This window comes from Protopterus annectens, chromosome 15.part0, assembly GCF_019279795.1.
Source record: "Protopterus annectens isolate FY-2018-M chromosome 15.part0, PAN1.0, whole genome shotgun sequence".
Classification (NCBI taxonomy): Eukaryota; Metazoa; Chordata; order Ceratodontiformes; family Protopteridae; genus Protopterus; species Protopterus annectens.
The window spans coordinates 179525668-179543822 of record NC_056749.1 but is presented as its reverse complement, the minus strand read 5'-3'; the positions used below and the strand labels follow the sequence as shown (position 1 = coordinate 179543822).

At 45.6% G+C, this 18155-nt stretch overlaps 1 protein-coding gene across 1 annotated transcript in view; it reads right to left on the bottom strand.

Moving 5' to 3' along the window:
• Nucleotides 1-18155, bottom strand: part of RLIM (ring finger protein, LIM domain interacting) — a gene marked incomplete at its 5' end in the record, with an annotated part of 275393 nt that overhangs the window by 149048 nt on the left and 108190 nt on the right. Inside the window, 1 exon segment of the mRNA XM_044057670.1 lies at nucleotides 7206-7292. Coding sequence (XP_043913605.1) covers nucleotides 7206-7292 — 87 coding nt within the window.

The following is an 18155-nucleotide window of genomic DNA, read 5'->3' as shown; positions in this document are numbered from 1 at the left end:
CTGTGTTCCACAATGCCATGGCTAGTCTGCAGAGGGGGTAAGAAAGTGTATACCCCCCTGCTTGTTTATGCACCACTTAACAGTGGTGTTGTCCATCTTTTCCATTAGTTATCCTGAAGAATGTGGCCCCTGAAGGCTGCAGAGCATTCTAACATTTCTTTTTGATTGATATGCAGGTGCATTTGACTTGAGTTCCATTTGCCCTGAATGCACTTCCCTGCCAGGTGAGCCCCCCATGCATAGTCTGATGTGTCTGTTAGGGTTTGGGCAGCAGGGGATGATGTGAAAGGTAGTCCCTTGTTTTGGTGGCAGGCCTCTGCCCACCAAAGGAACTCTAGGCGTAGGCACAGTATGATAGGAATCAGTTTCTAGATCCTGAGAATGTTGACACCATAGGCTTTTCAGATACCACTGTAGTTTCCTCATATGCAGTCTTGCATATAGAATTAGAAGAATGCAGGAGGCCATGAACCCCAATGCTTGCAGCATTTGTCTTGCAGATAGCAGGGTTTTTGTGGCCACTTGTCTGAAGTAGGTTGTTAAATTAATTTGCTTCTCTGGCGTGAGGTAGGCCATCTGGGAAGTTGTATTCAAGCTGGCTCCCAGGAATATAATTTGTTGATAGGGTACCAGGTGTGATTTCCTTTCAATTATGGTGTACCCCAGACAAGTTAGAACCCTTTGTACAAAGGGCAGCCGATTCAAAAGTATGTCCTGGCTTTCTGCCTAAATTAGACAATCGTCCAGGTATGGGTATATTTGAATATTTCTTTGCCTGCAAAATGCAATAACTGGAGCTAGGCACTTTGTGAATACCCTGGGCGCAGTAGATAAGCCAAAGGGCAGTGCAGAGAATTGATAGTGCATGTAGCCTGCTTTGAAGCGTAGATATCTTCTGCAAGATTCCTTGACTGGGATGTGCAGGTATGCTTCTTTTAAATTTATAGTGTTGCCAACCAGGCATCTTTGCCTAGCATAGGAAGTAATTGAAGAGTCAGCATCTTGAGTTTTGGAATCTCCAAAAAGGTGTTTAGAGTAGACAGGTCCCGGATAGGACACCATGAATTGTTTTTTCTGGGTACCAGGAAAAGTCTCTAGTAGGAACCTTGTCCTTTTTCCTCTTCTGGTACCAGTTGAATAGCCCCCATGCTTAAGAGAGAAAGTACTTGTTTTTGGGCCTGTGCCCACTGATTTGGGGGTAGGTCCGGCCACTCGCTTGGTGTTGGCAACGCTTGGAAGTGAAATCTGTATCCCTGGGACACTATCTTTAAAACCCATTTGTCCTGGGTAATGAGTTCCCAGTTCTTTGCATGAAGAGCAATCTTTCCCCCCCAAAGGGGCAGTCAGTTGATAAGTGCTTGGGAAATTTTAAAAGGAAGTCATTGAGACAGTTTACCATAGGGGGGAGTCTTATTACTACCAGATTTGGAAGTGGAGGCCCCCCCCCCACTGCTTAGGTTCATAGGTTAGTACTAGGCTAACTGCCCTTGCGAGCCATTTTAATCCTAACCAGTTATCCCCTGTAAGATTCAAACCCTGTACTTTGTGTTTGTAAGGCTTAGGCCACCCTCCCGCAGTCCTGTGTGTTCCCTGGGACTGAAACCTGGGGTTTTTGCTGTGTCTGGGTTTGGCTTGAGAAGACCTGGAAGGGGCTGGAAAGGAACAATTCTTATAGGGCCACTGCCTACTAAATCTAGGAGGCTGAACTTGTAAAAAATCTTTAACAGTTTGCATAGATTTAGCTTTATCTTCAATCTTTTTAAGAACTTCCTCAGCCTTGTTGCCAAACTGGTGGTCCTGATTTAAGGCAGCATCCAACAATTTAGCTTTAACATGATCAGGCAAAGATTGCTCCTTAAGCCAAGCATGCATTCTGAGCACAGACCCAGTAAGGCCTCTAATGAATCAAAACCACATTGCAAAGTATGTTTTCCAACTTGTTCAGCAAAATGCATTAAATCCTGTAATTCTTCATTTTCCACACAGTCAAGAATCAACATTTTCTGTTTAAGCAATCCAATAACAGGTTGCTGATACTTTTAACATAAGAAACTGGCAGTTAAAGCCCTAATGGCCAAGGTTGCAGAAGTGTAAACCTTCTTATCCCATCTATCCAGCACCCTGGAGTATCTATCAGAAGGGGTAGGATTTTTAGCAGTAGAAGCCTTAATGCCCTTGGGCCCCTGTGAAATAGTCTCTGGATCCGCAATAGGATTTTTAAAAAGGAACTTATGCGACTCAGGGGCCCTGTAGCATCTGTCTGGTTTTCTGGGAGCAGGAAGCAAGAAATCAGGGGCCAACCAAACTAGATTACGAAAAAGCATCAACAATGTCTAGTACAGGAGGTATAGCTAAAGGCCTATGCTGAGGCAGGAGTAAGAAATCCCCCAAGCCTCTTTTTTTGAATCAGAAAAATCCTAGCTTTCCCAGTGGAAATGCTCCCTTAAGAGTATGTAAGGTTTCCCCAAAAGAAAAATCCTCTGGAGGAGAAGCAGAGGGAATGGAGTCCTCTGCATCAGAATCCTCATAAGTAGATGAGGGCAAATCCAGATCAGAAGAATCAGAAAAAACAGAATCCTGGTTAAAAAATTCATAAACCACTTTAGTCCTAGGCCTCTTAGAAAGGGGGGGGGGGGAGAAGGTTGGCTACCCCCGATTAGAATTAGATCTTCAGCCATTCTTATTTGTTTTTTAGGCATAAAGACCTGAGCATGTGGCCTGGGCATCATTTTTTTAGGCATGGTTCCAGATTTAGGCCCAAGAGAGAAGGAGGCGTCTGTTTAATATGCAAGTCCGTAGGCCTGAATATACCCTCAGAAGCCGATGCCTGCACAGCGGCTCTGGACCCATCAAAGGTAGAGACATCCGCGGGTTCCATAGTTGAAGCATCTCGCGGCATTCCGGACTCTGAATGGGTCTCAGTAGAGGCCTGCGAATCAGAAGTAGTGGGTATCAGGGGCTGCGAAAGCGCCTCACCGATTACCGGCAAACTGGAGACTGGCTTAGGAGACGCACAGCGGGCAGTTTTGGACCTTGGCGGCCAGTCTTTAGCTTTTCGTTTTTTCAGAATCCTGGTAGTCTGATGGCTAACTGACAACATTTCTGGACAATTAAAACAGAGAACCGAAATATTTAGAAGCGAAAATACACAGACGACGGATACTGCACTGATTAAATAAAGCACAAAACTGACAGCAAGGTACATCGTGGTCAGGGCCTAGACAAGGAATACAGTACAAATTAAAATCTTTATGAGATATTTGCTTTCCACAAGTAATGCAATTAACTTTTACTGACATCGGGAAGGAGCAAGAAAAAGTTTGGGGTACTTATCTTTAGTTGAAGACTTCGGTTCTAAAACTCGAAAATGAAAATTTCAGGAGTCGGCCGACTGGCACTTGAACTGCTTCGGGCACCGCAAGGCAAGAAAGACTGATGTAATGGCATCGGCTGCATGTTTTATACCCCTGACGTCATGGAAGAAGGGACAGCAACTGACGCAGGACCCAAGACTTTGTTAATCAGGCCGAATGAGGGCTACATGCAAGCAGATAACCCAAATGTAATGACTACAACAGTGAAACAGATAGAACATGAGTAAGATTTTTGTAACCTTGTATTTTTTCTTGCTGCTGTATTCACCTTGTTTAACCAACTGCTTCTTATTTACTTTGTATAACTATATCATGTATTTTATAAGTTGTAAATTATAATACTTTATCTACTATGTTTTAATTATGGAACTTTTCTCCCCGGGTCTCCAATGAAAATGGGCTTTTGGATCTGAAAGGGAAGGAGTCAACTCTTCTCTTGAATGTAACATGACCAGATGGAAGGCCTTGAAGGCAGAGGAAGAGATAGGAGCTAAGGAATTCTCAAAAGGTGATGCACATACACACTCCCCGGCACTTCATGGCTCTGAAGCAGACATCTGAGCACAGCTGTGGCCAGCTGATGCCATGAGAGAGACAGACAGCTCTGACAACTTTGGAGTTGAACCCTCTCTCCAAACACTGGCTTAGAAGCTTCAGTTCAGACCTTGGTCTTGATCTGGAGGCCCAGATTCGAGAGAAACCAAGCCACTATCAGAATTAGATGCCACTACCAGCATCAACAAAGGTCCTCTGGGGACCTCCAGGTCTGAGGGCTCAGGTTCTGGACCAGCAAAGGAGTTGAACATTAAAGGGGGTGGAGTTGGTGAAGTTATCGACTCCAAATGGGACACAGCCAGTAGGGCCCCTAACTGCATTTGCATCTGAAGGAGTTTCCAAATCATTCTGACATCTGTTTTGGTAAGACTCCTGGTAGAATGAGCAGACCTGGAAGATGCTACTGATGAAGCTCTGGAGCACTGTTGAAGAATATGGGAATGGAGCAGAGGACTAACGGCATCCAAAGTTAAGAGCATGGATACGGAAGGAGACTGGATCTGAAGCTTATCCATGTGCTTCAGCATTTTTGGCAGTGGACTTGCTGAGGCTGTGGGATCTGAAGACCATTTCCTTTTTAAAGTTTATCAATGCCCTTCTTGACAGTCGCATCTTTGACAAGCTTTTCCAACTTGTCCTTTTCTTTCTCGGAGTGTCGCTGGAGAAACCACTATGAACCATGACATGGATGGAAGAAGAACGTTTAAAATGAACTTCTCTTCTGCACTAAAGAACTCTGTGGTCAAAAGACGCTCAAGCTTCACATTCAGTTTCCATGTGTGCCTCTCCCAATCAATAAATGCACATGGAATGGGGGCTTTGTGGAGTAATTTTGTGGCTGTACTTTCCACATGAAATTCTTGACTGCTTTACTGAATTGACAATTATGACAGACAAGAGCACAGACAGAAATAAAAAAAAAGTTATGTACTCACCATAACTATTCGTCAGTGTTGTCCATTTTCATTCTTCAACAAATGGGTCTCGGAACAGATCCTCAGATACAACTCAACCGCCTTTTTTTTCCCCCTAGATTCTAGCATCCGATTCTCGAGCTCCTCCCTTTACCTATAATGCCCCTGACCTCTGCATTACCTCAGACTGAAATTTAAACCATAGAAAAGGTAGAATACTAACAAAAAAAGGGTTCAAACAGGAACTGTAGTTCCTACTAAAAAATCTTCTTCAGGTCACTCCCAAAGACATGAAATAGAAAGTTGGATCGGAGGAATAAGGACGGTATGCGAGGAAGGTTTAAGGCTCATGGAATCGATGGGAGACAGAGCCAGTAAGACAGCCATCTGTATCTGGGTTCTGAGGAATTCTCTCATTATTCTATCCACCTCTGCCTTATAAACACTTTGAGAGGACCTGAGTGAAGAGTTAGTGGAAAGAGGTCAAAGACTTTGAGGTCACTTGCAGACCTTAATCTTTGAGACAATGGCTCTAGAGAAAAACAAGAACTTCAGAGCAGAGAAGACCGAGGATGAAGGTGTCAGATACGATGATTTCGGATCAGAGTATCTGGTGATTTTTGCTGGATGCTCCAATATCGGAGCAGATTTGGGACACCTGACAGACCACTTTCTGCGCTCCCAGGACTCCAAGGATTTTGATTTCTGAGAGGAGGTTGAGCCCCTGAAGTAAACACAGTAGAAGACGCAGAAACAGGAATATGGCCCTTAAGCACCAATTTGTTGCAACAATCACTGACGGCTCTGGCATTGAAAAGATCAGAAATACTACAAGTATCATTTAGGTGAGAAAGGACTAAACAAACATACCCCTTGTGGATATCAGAGCTGGGTATCTTGAATTGCACTTCTTAAATCCAGTAGGCTTTTCAGCCACTGCTTTGTAGTACATGCCTAACAAAAAATCAGTCAAGGAGAGAAAAAAACTATTTTTTTTTGTGTAAGGTAGAGAGAAAATTTATACCAACAATGGTAATATTTCCACCTTACACAAAAGGAAAAGGTAAAGATTTACCAGTTAATGTAATGAATACCAAAGGGTGTTAAAGAAATTTATAAAAGAGAAAACTGGCTTAACAGTACAGAGAAGATACTCAAGACTAAAAGATTAATTTTCTTTTATGCTGCTGAACGCAATCCCAACTGAATTATTAGAAAGGCAAATGAGATCTGAGGCAATGCAGGGATCAGGGGTATTACGGGCAAAAGGAGCTCAAAAGTGAGATCCTAGAACCTAGAGAAAAGTGGCAGAGTCTGATCTGAGACTCCTTTGTTAAGGAATGAATGACAATAACAGATATAGTTATTAAACCTGAAAAAATTACAGAAACTGTACTACCTGTTAAAAAAAAAAAAAATATATATATATATATATATATATATATATATATATATATATAAATAGACAGAAATACATAGATATATACACACAAGGAGAAGAGAAGAACACAGAGAAAGAGAACCAAAGTTGAGAATGTGAGAAAAAAAAATCACATCAAAAATGAGCTCAGAGCCTCTGCGACCATCCAGATGAAGCAGCAAACAAGATCTGTGGACTGTGGCAAGGGAAATATGGGTAGGGGGAGAGAGTCAGAGCCATGGGTCTGAAGGTTTGAAGTTGCAGAGGCCAGATCCGAAATGTATCAGAGCCCCCCCCCCCAAAAAGGTTAAATCAGACAAAAAAATGGACATTAGATTTTGACATTTCAGGCAACATAATATACTGACTTTCACAACTTACATAAGCAAATGTGTTTTAATAGTGGACTGGGTGTGCCCCTGTCTCCACCACTCTAAAAAAACTCTCTCTGAAATCCCTTAAGGAGAACATTTCTTTACCCCTAATAATTCTGTGATCTCTACAAACTTTGACCAAAATATTGCAAATAACAGTGACTCAACTCAAAAAAAAAAAAAAAAAAAAAAGTCTATTATGAACAGACAGACAGCAATTCAACCCACATATCCTAAGCTAAATCTACTCCATAAGTAAATTCAATCTGAAGGGCTTCCTGTCTGGACTATATAGAGTATTTGTGCATGAGAATGCATTTTTCACATTAATTTCGTCCTTATTAAATAATACTGTTTTAAATCATTTTGAGTTGGTTTCTACACCTCATGGTCAAACAAAATTCCATGAAAAATATACCTTTAACAACTCACATCACAGGATGTACAACCATGCCATAAGCAATAGGAAAATAAAAAGGATACCTACACCTAAAACCTCCATGGCTTGCTCCTTACATTCTTGACAGAAGGACAAACTAAATACAAGAGAATGTGGGCCACACTTTACCTGATCTATTCTCATCACTGATCGGCGGAGGAGGGCCCTCTTTAATCTGCTGTAGTCGCCTCAGTAATTCCTCCTCAGTGCTATCACCTGGAAAAGCAAAAAAAGAAGTTATGTCCTTACCATAACGTTCCATGTAGAGTGTTCATCTCGCCTTTGTTCTTACACACGGGTTCGGAGCCGATCCTCGGCTCCAAGTCGGCCGAACTGCAAAGCTCTGAATCTCAGAGAAGCTCGAGACCAGCCCATATCCCACAATCCTCCCTGCCATTACTCAGATCTAGTTTGCAAACAAACCAGACCAAAGGATCCAACACCTGCGGTGCTAGAAGCATACACTCTCTTCAGCCATTCAGAGACACTCTCTCACCATAGCAATAACTAATAGTCTAAGCATATATCCCATGACACACAGGACCATATACCCCGGAAGGGGACAACACACGTCGATCAGACTCTAATCCTACCAGTTCTTCCAAACACATGGGGGGGGGTGGGGATATAAGAACAAAGGCGAGATGAACACTCTACATGGAACGTTATGGTAAGGACATAACTTCTTTATGTAAGTGTGTTCAATCTCGCCGTTTGTTCTTACACACTGGTAGCGTCCCTAGCTCCGTGACCCCGAGTGACTCATGGAAGAACATTCCTAAGCACAGTGGAAACAAAGGATGTCCTATCCTTGGAGACCTTGTCCACTCTATGATGAGTGATGAAAGTATGCGGTTTAGACCACGTGGCTGCTGCACAAATAGTGTCCAAAGGCAAGCGAGCCGCATGAGCTAAAGAAGTGGAAACTGATATGGTAGAATGGGCCTTAGGTTTGGTGGGTAAGGATTGCTTTGATTTAGAGTATACAAATGTTATACAGTCAGCAAGCCATTTAGATAATGTACGTTTAGTAATTGCCATGCCCTTTTTATTGTCTGCAAATGCGACAAAGAGCTGATCCGTTTTCCTGTAAGCTTTGGTCTTACCTAAATAAAATCTTAACTGCCTGTGAACATCCAACTTGTGCAACATATACTCCAGTTTGTTAGTATGGTTTTTGAAAAAGGTAGGGAAGCTCTATAGACTCGTTAACATTCGTAACTGAGCATACTTTTGGAAGGAAAGATGGATTTGTACGCAGAGAGACCCTGTCTGGATGGAATATCAAGTAAGGTGGTCTGACCGATAATGCCTGCAGCTCAGACTCTACGAGCTGAGGTCACGGCGACAAGAAACAGCATCTTCCATGATAAGAACTTTAAGAGACGTGACGAAGCAGGTTCAAAAGGTGGCAACAAGAGTTGCGACAGCAGCAAATTCAGGCTCCATGGAAAGAAAGGTTTTCTGACAGGCGGTCTAAGATGGAAGGTTCCTTTCATAAAGGCCTTACAAAGTCTGAGACACATAATGGGAGAACCTTCCTCACCAATATGAAAGTTTGATATGGTCGCCAACTGTACTCTTAGAGTGGAAGTAGAAGCTCCTTCGTGAAAAAGGATGGATAAGAATTCTAAAATTTTATGTAGAGGAGCTAACAAGGGGTCTAAGTTTTGACTAGATGCCCAATATACAAAGCGTTTCCACTTACTCGTATAGAGCTTAGTAGTGGAAGCTTTATGAGAAGAAACCAGGATGTGTTGAACTGCCAGGAGTAGATGAGACCTGGCTAAGCAGGGAAGCGGAGCAGCCAAGCTACTAGTTTGAGGGACTGTAGAGACGAGTGAGGAACTCCCGACGAATATGTCAGCAGATCTGGTACTGGGTCCAGAATCCATGGTTCCTCTATTTGATGGGCTCGAAGAAAGGGGAACCATATTTGACAAGGCCAGAATGGGGCTATGAGTATTATAGTCCTTTTCAGGTTCCTGGCTTTCTGTAGAAATCTGGGAATCAATGGAGTCGGTGGGAATGCATATAGGAGACCCGGGGGCCAACTGTGTATTAGTGCGTCCCTGGGGACATCCCCCGGAGGGGGTAGAAGGGCAAAGTAGCTTCTGCATTTTGCATTCAATGGGGAAGCAAACAGATCGCAGCAAGGCTGCCCCATTTGCGGAAGATCTTTTCCGCCGTCTGTGAATTGAGGGACCACTCGTGAGGTAACAGGATGGCTCTGCTCAACCTGTCCGCAATGACGTTGGATGACCCCGGGATGTGTGCTGCTATCAGAAAGCGACCCGTGGACTCTGCCCATTGCCAAATTCTCATGGCGCCTCTGCATAATGGGTAAGACCTGGTTCCCCCTCGTTTGTTTATGTACCAGACTACAGACATGTTGTCTGTCTGAACTGCTACTATTCCTAGAGGTAAGAGGGCTTGGAAGTGTTGCAACGCCAGGAACACCGCCCTCAACTCCAGAACATTTATATGTAGAGTGTACTCCGTGCTGGACCATTCTCCTTGGACTGTTCTTCCCTGAAAAAGGCCCCCCCCACCCTATCAGGGAAGCGTCTGTGGTTATTGTGGCTGTTGGACTGGGCAGAACGGACGACCCACAGTGAGGTTCTGATCGCGCACCCACCATGAGAGGTTCCGTCTGCAAGATTCTGTTATCCTTATCTCGTGCGCTAGGGGTAGGTGTTGGAACGACCACTGCGCGAAGAGCAGCCATTGTAGAATCCTCATGTGTAACCTTCCCATAGGGACTGCAATTAGTTCGGCTGCCATCAGTCCCAACACTTTTAACACCAGTTTGGCTGGGGCTTTCTTGCTGACCAGAAGAAGGACCTGCTGTTTGAGTGTTGAAGCTCTTACTGGGGGGAGTTTCAGTAGTGTCGATCGTGTATTTAGATCTGCTCCGATGAAGGAAATACACTGTGAGGGCGATAAGCAAGACTTTTCGAAGTTTATGGATATCCCTAAACGGGAACAAAGGCCGATTGTATAGTCTCTGGCTTGCAATAGGTGACGTTCGGTGGTGGCGGTGAGGAGCCAGTCGTCCAGATAGGGAAAAGTACAGTTTTGTACCTACCATAAATGTAGATGTCCGAACTGGATAGCATCTGCAGTCATAACAAATGGGTTGTCCTGTCGTCAGGCAGCCCTTCGGTCGGCCGGATTCCAAAGTCTGGGTCCGGCTTCGGCTGATGTCGCACTTCACCCGACGTCATCTCTGCTGGTCTTCGGGTATAAAGGCATCAGCCGACGCCATTTTCCTCAGTGCTTCTTGCCCCAGATGCTAATTGCCCTCTTGGAAAGCTAAATTTTGGATAAATGCCAATGTTTCCAAAATAGTAGAAGGCAAACACAAAAAATAAACATGTATGTACATATATACAAACAAATACACCATAAGAGACTCCCCCCCCCCCCCCCCAGCTAGCTATTAGGAGGGTAAATACCCTAGGAGTACCACAGAGGGGAAGGAGGGAGGGTAATCCTGACTGCAGATGCTATCCAGTTCGGACATCTACATTTATGGTAGGTACAAAACTGTACTATGTTTTTCATGGATGCATCTGCAGTCATAACAAATGGGTAGAATACCATAGCCAAACTAGGGGAGGAGGAATAAAAATTATGGTGTAGTCAGGATCCCTTGCAGTACAGCAGAGGCAAACCCTGCTCGGGATCTAGAATATAGAGGTAAATTATAATGCTTGGCAAATGTATGCACGGAGGTCCAAGTAGCCGCCTCAATAATGTCCTTGGTTGCCACTCCTCTTAAGAAAGCTGTGGTAGTGGCTGTAGCCCTTGTAGAATGAGGTCTTATGTTCTGTGGAATTGGTTTTCCATGGTAGGAGTAACAGAATCTTATGCAATTTCCTATCCATTTCGAGATTGTCTGTTTGGAAATTGCTTTTCCTTCCCCTCCTGTTGCATAGGCTACAAAGAGCTGGTCAGTTTTTCTGTTCCCTTTGGTTCTGTCCAGGTAGTAGCGTAACTGTCTATGTACATCCAAGGTATGCATTATTCTTTCACCTCTGTTTTGTGGATTGGGAAAGAAGGTAGGTAGGTGGATTGCCTGGTTTAAAGACACTCTGGATACCACCTTAGGCATAAATGTAGGATTAGTTCTCATGGACACCCTATCTTGATGGAAGATTAGGAAGGGTTGCACTGCCATTAAGGCCTGTAGTTCCGAAACCCTCCTTGCTGAAGTAATAGCCAGTAGGAAAGCAGTTTTCCATGACAGGTGTTGTAGATCTGCTGTTGCTGCTGGTTCAAACGGAGGGAGTGTCAACTTTTCTAGTACAAAATTCAAGTCCCATGCTGGTAATGGTGGTTTCCTACAAGGTTTTACATTCTTGATCCCTCTGAGGAACTGCCTGAGTAGAGGATGTGAAAAGACAGGAGGATCAAAGCTGTATTCTGCTGAAATAGCTGATGCATGTATCTTGATGGAGGAATAGGACAGGCCTGTATGTAGAAGCTCTGCCAAGTACTCCAGAATGTTAGCAATATCTATGTTCGACACATCTTTTCCTCTTTCAGAACTCCAAATGACAAACCTTTTCCATTTTCCTGCATAGTTCCTTCTTGTTGAAGGTCTGCGGGCTTCAAGGATAATGTCTTTAACCCTTTGTGAAAGGCCTGGGTTAGTTACTGCTATGTGATGTTCCAGGCAGTCAGTTGCAAGGTTTTTAGGTTTGGATATATGATGTTGTAGTTGTTCTGAGTTAACATCAGGGGCATCAGTGGTATTGACCACATTTTCTCCCGAGACATGCTCCTCAGCAATGGGTACCCAGTGTTGTCTTGGCCAGTTCGGAGCTATCAGAATTATCCTTGGACGTTCCTCTTTGATTTTCAGTAGTACCTTGTGCATCAAGGGAAGAGGTGGAAATGCATATGCTGTCAGGCCTTTCCAGCTGAAGGATAGAGAGTCCACCTTCCATGCAAGTGGGTGGAATGTCCTTGTGCAGAATTTTTTGAGCTGGTGATTTTGTGGGAAGCGAATAGATCTATTTGTGGCATTCCCCATTTTTGTGATGGCCTTGAAGATGTCCGGGTGTAGCATCCATTCGTGAGCATCCGAGGTGGTTCTGCTTAAAATGTCTGCTAGGGTGTTCTCTTTTCCGGTACAAATATTGCCTGTAACTGGATGTTGTAGCTGAGAGCCAGATTCCAAAGGTCCAAAGTCATTCTGCATAGGGGGTAAGAATGAGTGCCTCCCTGTTTGTTGATGTACCACATGACTGTGGTGTCGTCTGTCCTTATCATCAAATGGCCTTCTTTGAGGAATGGTCTGAATTTTAGGATTGCCAGTTTTACTGCCAGCATTTCTTTTGGTTTATGTGCAGGTGCAGCTGGTCCTGAGTCCACAGTCCTTGTACGCATTTGTCCAGCATGTGTGCCCCCCATCCTAGGTCTGAGGCGTCCGTTGTGATGGTTTGGTTTGCTGGAAATTTGTGGAAGGGTAAGCCTGGGTTTGACTGGCATGCCCGAGCCCACCATAGGAACTCCTGTTTTAAGCATGGGATTAGTGGTATTTCTGTTTCTAAGCTGTGCCTGTGTTGAGACCATAAATTCTTTAGGTACCACTGTAACTTTCTCATATGCAGTCTGGCATGTGAGACCAAGATTATGCATGATGCCATGAAGCCCAAGGCCTGCAGGACTTTTCTTGCTGTTAGTTTGTTCTGCTTTGTTAATGCCAAGAAGTAAAGAGGGAGCTCTTTTTGTTTTTCTGCAGTTAGGAATGCCATCTGTTTTACTGTGTCCAATTCCGCGCCCAAGAAGGTTCTTGTCTGGGATGGTATCAGCCTTGACTTTTGTAAATTGACTGTGTATCCCAGGGCTTGAAGCAAGTAAATGACCCTTTGTAAATCTGTTGTCAGCTTGCTTTTGTTGTCCGCTTGTAACAGGCAGTCGTCCAGGTATGGATAAATTTGGATTCCCTGTACTCTGCAGTGAGCGATTACTGATGCCAGGCATTTTGTGAATACTCTGGGCGCAGTAGATAAGCCAAAGGGCAATGCTGAGAATTGATAATGCTCTGATCCTGCTAGAAATCTGAGGCATCTTCTGCAATTTGGTCGAATGGGGACGTGCAGGTATGCCTCCTTGAGATCTAGAGTTACCAGCCAACACTCCTTGCCCAGCATGGGAAGAAGTTGCTGTAGGGTCAGCATTTTGAATTTTGGGACGATGATGTATGTGTTTAAGATGGACAGGTCGAGAATAGGTCTCCAGTTTTTCTCTTTTCTTGGTACTAGGAAGAGTCCGGAGTAGAATCCTTTGCCCTGTTCTGTTATTGGTACTCTTTCCACAGCTCTCATCTTTATTAATTCCGCTATCTGGTGCAGGGCTTCTATTTTTTGATTTGGGGGCAGGTTTGGCATTCCTCTTTTTACTGGTAAAGTGTGGAAGTGGAACCGGTAGCCTTGGTCTATGGTTTGCAAAATCCACTTGTCTTTTGTGATATAGTGCCAATTTTTCGAGAATAAGGCTAACTTTCCGCCTAATGGTGCTGTTCTTTGCTCCCTGGTAGGCGGAGTCAGAGCCAAGTCACTGTGATTGTCCTGTTGCAGTGGCAGTGGTTGTGTCTGTGCCTCGGTTATTGCCTTGCCACTGTCGTCCTCTGTAGGCACCTCCTCTGGATTGATTTCTGCCCCTTTGTGATCTTGTGGAGTCAGGAAAGGACCAATTTTTGGCAGGCCAGTTCCTGCTAAACCTTGGGGGCTGAACCTGTAGGAAATCTTTAACTGTTTGTACAGATTTTGCCTTCTCTTCCATTTTCTTCATTACCTGCTGGGCAGGTTCCCCAAACAGACTGGCCTTATCCATAGGAGCATCCAATAGCTTAGCTTTAACATGATCCGGTAAGACCTGTTCTTTCAACCATGCATGCCTTCTTATTACTGTGCCAGTCATGGCTGATCTAAATGAAGCCTCCAGTGCATCATAGCCACATTTTAAAGAATGGTTACTAACCTGTTGGATGTTATTCACCATTTCTAATACATATTTCTTATCTAAAGATTCATCAGAGGACAGCTTTTTAATTAACTGATCAAGCATAAACTCTTGGTATTGGATCATGTGAAACTGACAGTTTAAAGCTCTAGCTGAGAGAGTAGCAGAGGTGTAGACTTTTCCCCCATCTCTCTAAGGACCTGGATTCCCTTTCAGAGGGAATAGGGTTTTTTGCTGTGGGTGAGGCTACTGCCTTAGGCCCCTGGGATATAGTTTCGGGGTCTGCAAGTGGGGCCTTGTATAGGTGGTGATGAGTGTCTGGCACCCTGTAAAATCTATCTGGTTTGGCAGGGGCTGGAGGTAAAGAATCAGGTGCAGTGCAGACATCATTAAATGCATTGTCCACAACAGACAGGACAGGAGGTATAGCTAAGGGCCTATGTTGTGGTAAATGCAGAAAAGTCCTAAGCCTTTTTCTTGAATCTGAGAAATCTTGTCCCTGCCATTGGAATTGTTCTCTCATAGCATGTAAGGTTTCCCCAAAGGAGAATTCCTCTGGTGGAGAGGCAGCTGGAATGGATTCTTCAGCATCTGAATCTTCATAATTGGAAAAAGGAGCCTTTGGCTGGTCTGTAATGTCTGAGTCATCCGCAGAATCAGAGGACACAGGCTCGGGGGGCTCTGCCCTAGGTCTCTTTTCTGGGGGCTGAGAGGCCCTGTCTGGGTGAGATTGGGATCCCCTAATTAAGGATATTAAATCTTCTGCCAGAGTAAGCATTTGTGAACTAGAAGTGGGCCTGAGTGAGGGTGGTTTAACAGGCACTGATTTAGCTGATTTGGCTGCTTTAGCCCTGGCAAAGGCCTTAATAGACATGGCTGCAGGAGGCCTAGCAGCACCACGTGCTGGGGTAGAGATATCCAAAGGGATGGTGTCTGATAAATCAGTAGTAACCACAGTTGTCGGCAAAGTTTCTGAGGCTGATTCCGGTAAGATAACAGGAGCCTCAGTAGTAGTCATGGATTCGGCTGAAGATTGACCAGTTTTCTCGGTTTCGGCCGAAACCGAGACACTCGCGGCTTGCTTAACCGTGGTTTCGGCCGAAACCGCGGACCGCGAGTGTCGGTCTTTTTCTTTGCGTTTTTTAACAATTTGGGTAGTCGGAGGATCCGACGGCATAATGTACGCAAAATCTGAGCCGAAAAACTGTTCAGCAAACTCCGACCGGCCTAAGCGTTCGGTTGAAGGAAGCACAGGCTGAACAGGCTGCTACATCGTGGTCTGGGCCTAAGCAAGGCAAACAGTAAGAGTGGAAATCTTTATGAGGTATTTGTTTCCCACAAGTTAAACAGTTATTGACTTTTTCTGACATCGGCTGAGGCAAGAAAGAGTCCCCAACGGGTACTTAGCTTTTAGAAGTCTTCAAGTAGTATTCGGTAGTAGTAATCTCTGGATCTGACCGACCGGCACTTGCGAACAGCTTCTGCTTCGGGCGCCACGCGGCAAGAAAGACTGAGGAAAATGGCGTCGGCTGATGCCTTTATACCCGAAGACCAGCAGAGATGACGTCGGGTGAAGTGTGACATCAGCCGAAGCCGGACCCAGACTTTGGAATCCGGCCGACCGAAGGGCTGCCTGACGACAGGACAACCCATTTGTTATGACTGCAGATGCATCCATGAAGGACATCACCTGGAATCCTTGTCGTCTCAAGAGAGCCGCAACTACTGCCATGCATTTGGTGAATACCCTGGGGGCTGAGGTGAGTCCAAAGGGCAGAGCTCGAAACTGAAAGTGACTGGCTCCCAGCCAGAAGCGCAGGTGATCTCTGGACGGTCTGGCCATTTTGATGTGGTAGTACGCGTCTGAGATCTATAGAGCACATCCAATCGTCCTTCTGTAAGAATGGAAGGATCGATTGAAGCGTAACCATCCGAAACTTTTCCTTCTTCACGAAGTTGAGATGGCTGAGATCTAAGATCGGTCTCCAGTCCCCTGTCTTTTTTGGAACTAAAAAGAACCTTGAGTAAGTTCCAAATTCTCTTTGGTGCGCCGGGACTAGTTGGATGACTCTTGTTTTCGAGCAGCTTTGAAATTTCTACAGCTGCTAGCTTTCGCAGACGGGGTGGCACATCTGGAAACTTTCTTTGTAGAGGTGGTGTTGAAATGAAGGGGATTTTGTACCCTCTGGTTATAATGGTTTTTACCCAAGAATCTGAAGTAATGTTTAGCCAGGCCAGTGGGTATAAAGCTAAGCGACCCCCGACTGCCTCCAGAGCAGGACAGCCGGGCCTCCCTTCAGGAGTGCTGGAAAGGCTTCCCAGGGACGGAATCCCTGTCGCCTTGGTTATGCGGACCCCTCTGCCGGGCGCGTCTTCCATTTCTACCCCCTCCTCTGCCTCTGGAGGGAGTATCACTCTGTGTGGTCTGGAAAGATCCCAGATTCTTACGGAACCACATTTTTCCGCCTCGTTGCCCTTTGGAGTATGGTCTAGTAGGAGCGGAAAAACGGACCCCAACAGCAGACAGGGTCTTTCCCTCTTGCTCGCAACGAGTGAGAGTCTCCTTAACCTTGGGCCCAAAAAGTGTGGCACCATCAAAAGGGGCACTGGCAAAGGAAGACTTGAGGGCTTCCGCAAAAGAGCACAGCCACATCCATGATTGTCTTCGAAGAGCAATCGCTGAAGCTGCAGCTCTACTCGATCCCTCAGCTGCATACGAGAGGAGCCTCATGGATGAGTTTACTATGGAGGTGAGGGTGTTAAGTTGTGCTGTTACCTTTTCTGAAACAGCAGCATCTGTGCTACCCTGGAGGGTATCCATCAGCTCCTTGATGAGATCCCTTTGTAAACGTGTGAAATGGGTCAAGTAGTTTAGCGAACGCTTGGAAAAAGTCGCTGAACTAAAAATGCGCTTCCCATATCTGTCCATAGTACTAGAATCCTTATTAGGAGGATGAAAAGATGAGGAAGACTCGGACATCTCCTTTTTCGTGGCTGCCGCCACCACCATAGCGTCGACAGGGACTCCCTTGGTGAGATAAGAATTATCTTTGGGGGCAGTGATGAACTTGTTTGGTTTCCTAGGGACTGGTTCCACTGTGTCAGGTGTCTCCCACGCCCTTCGAGTAATCAAATCCATTAATTCATCGAAGGGCGGAGGCACCCAGGAGGTAGAAGGTTGAGCCCCAAAAGCCTTCAGCAGCACCGACTCGTCCTCAGAGGGGGCTAGGGACTGCCAATCACCCCTCTGTTTCAAAATCTCCAGGATGTCTGCAAATGACATCCTCCGAGGACGATTTGGGGGACCCCTCTGCCTCATCCAAGTCGGTGTCAGACGTTAGAGATTCCTGTGGGGAATCTATGTGCCTCCTTTTGCACAACAGTTTCCTTGGGACCTCAGAGGGGGCTTCTGGTGAGGCCTCCAAGGAACAGGGGGAACCCTCTGGGGGTGGCTGAGGCAATTGGGCTCGAAGCTTGGGATGGATCGTGGGAGCAGAAACAGAAAGTGGCCCTTTTGGAAAAGGAGAAGATTTCCCTGATGATGTGGTTGTCTGTGCAGACAATACCTTCCTCATAAGGTCAAAGGCCCCCGAACCCCTGGCCGAGGGCTCCTCCGGTTCCGAAGAACACGGAAGCATCCCAAAACCAAGTTCCGTGGGCTCCGACCCCGAGGACGGAGCTGAGCCAGTCTGTGCTGAGGCCCCGAGAGGGAGAGTCGGCACCGACAGGTCAGTACGACTCTCGGTCCCGGAACCGAGCAAAGACAGTCGGCTCAGCGACTCCCCTAACGGTTCCGAACGAGTCAAAGTCAAAGGTGTCGATCGTGCAATGGACGGTTTCGGCACAGAGGGTTCCACTATCATCAGGTCATCTTTTCCCGGCTCAGAGATCTGGATGGGTCTCGAAGGAGGACCCGTTGGAGATATGGGGAGGCCTTCTAGTTTCGACACCAACTGGGAGGAAACTGCAATTAACTTGGAAAAGGCCGTGTTTTCCATGAGTTTCTGCACGACACGATCCACATCTGTCTCAGACAAGGGTCTGGAAGAACGGGTCGAAGGAGCCGAAGATGGCACCGACCGAAGAATGGACGGTGGTGGCAGT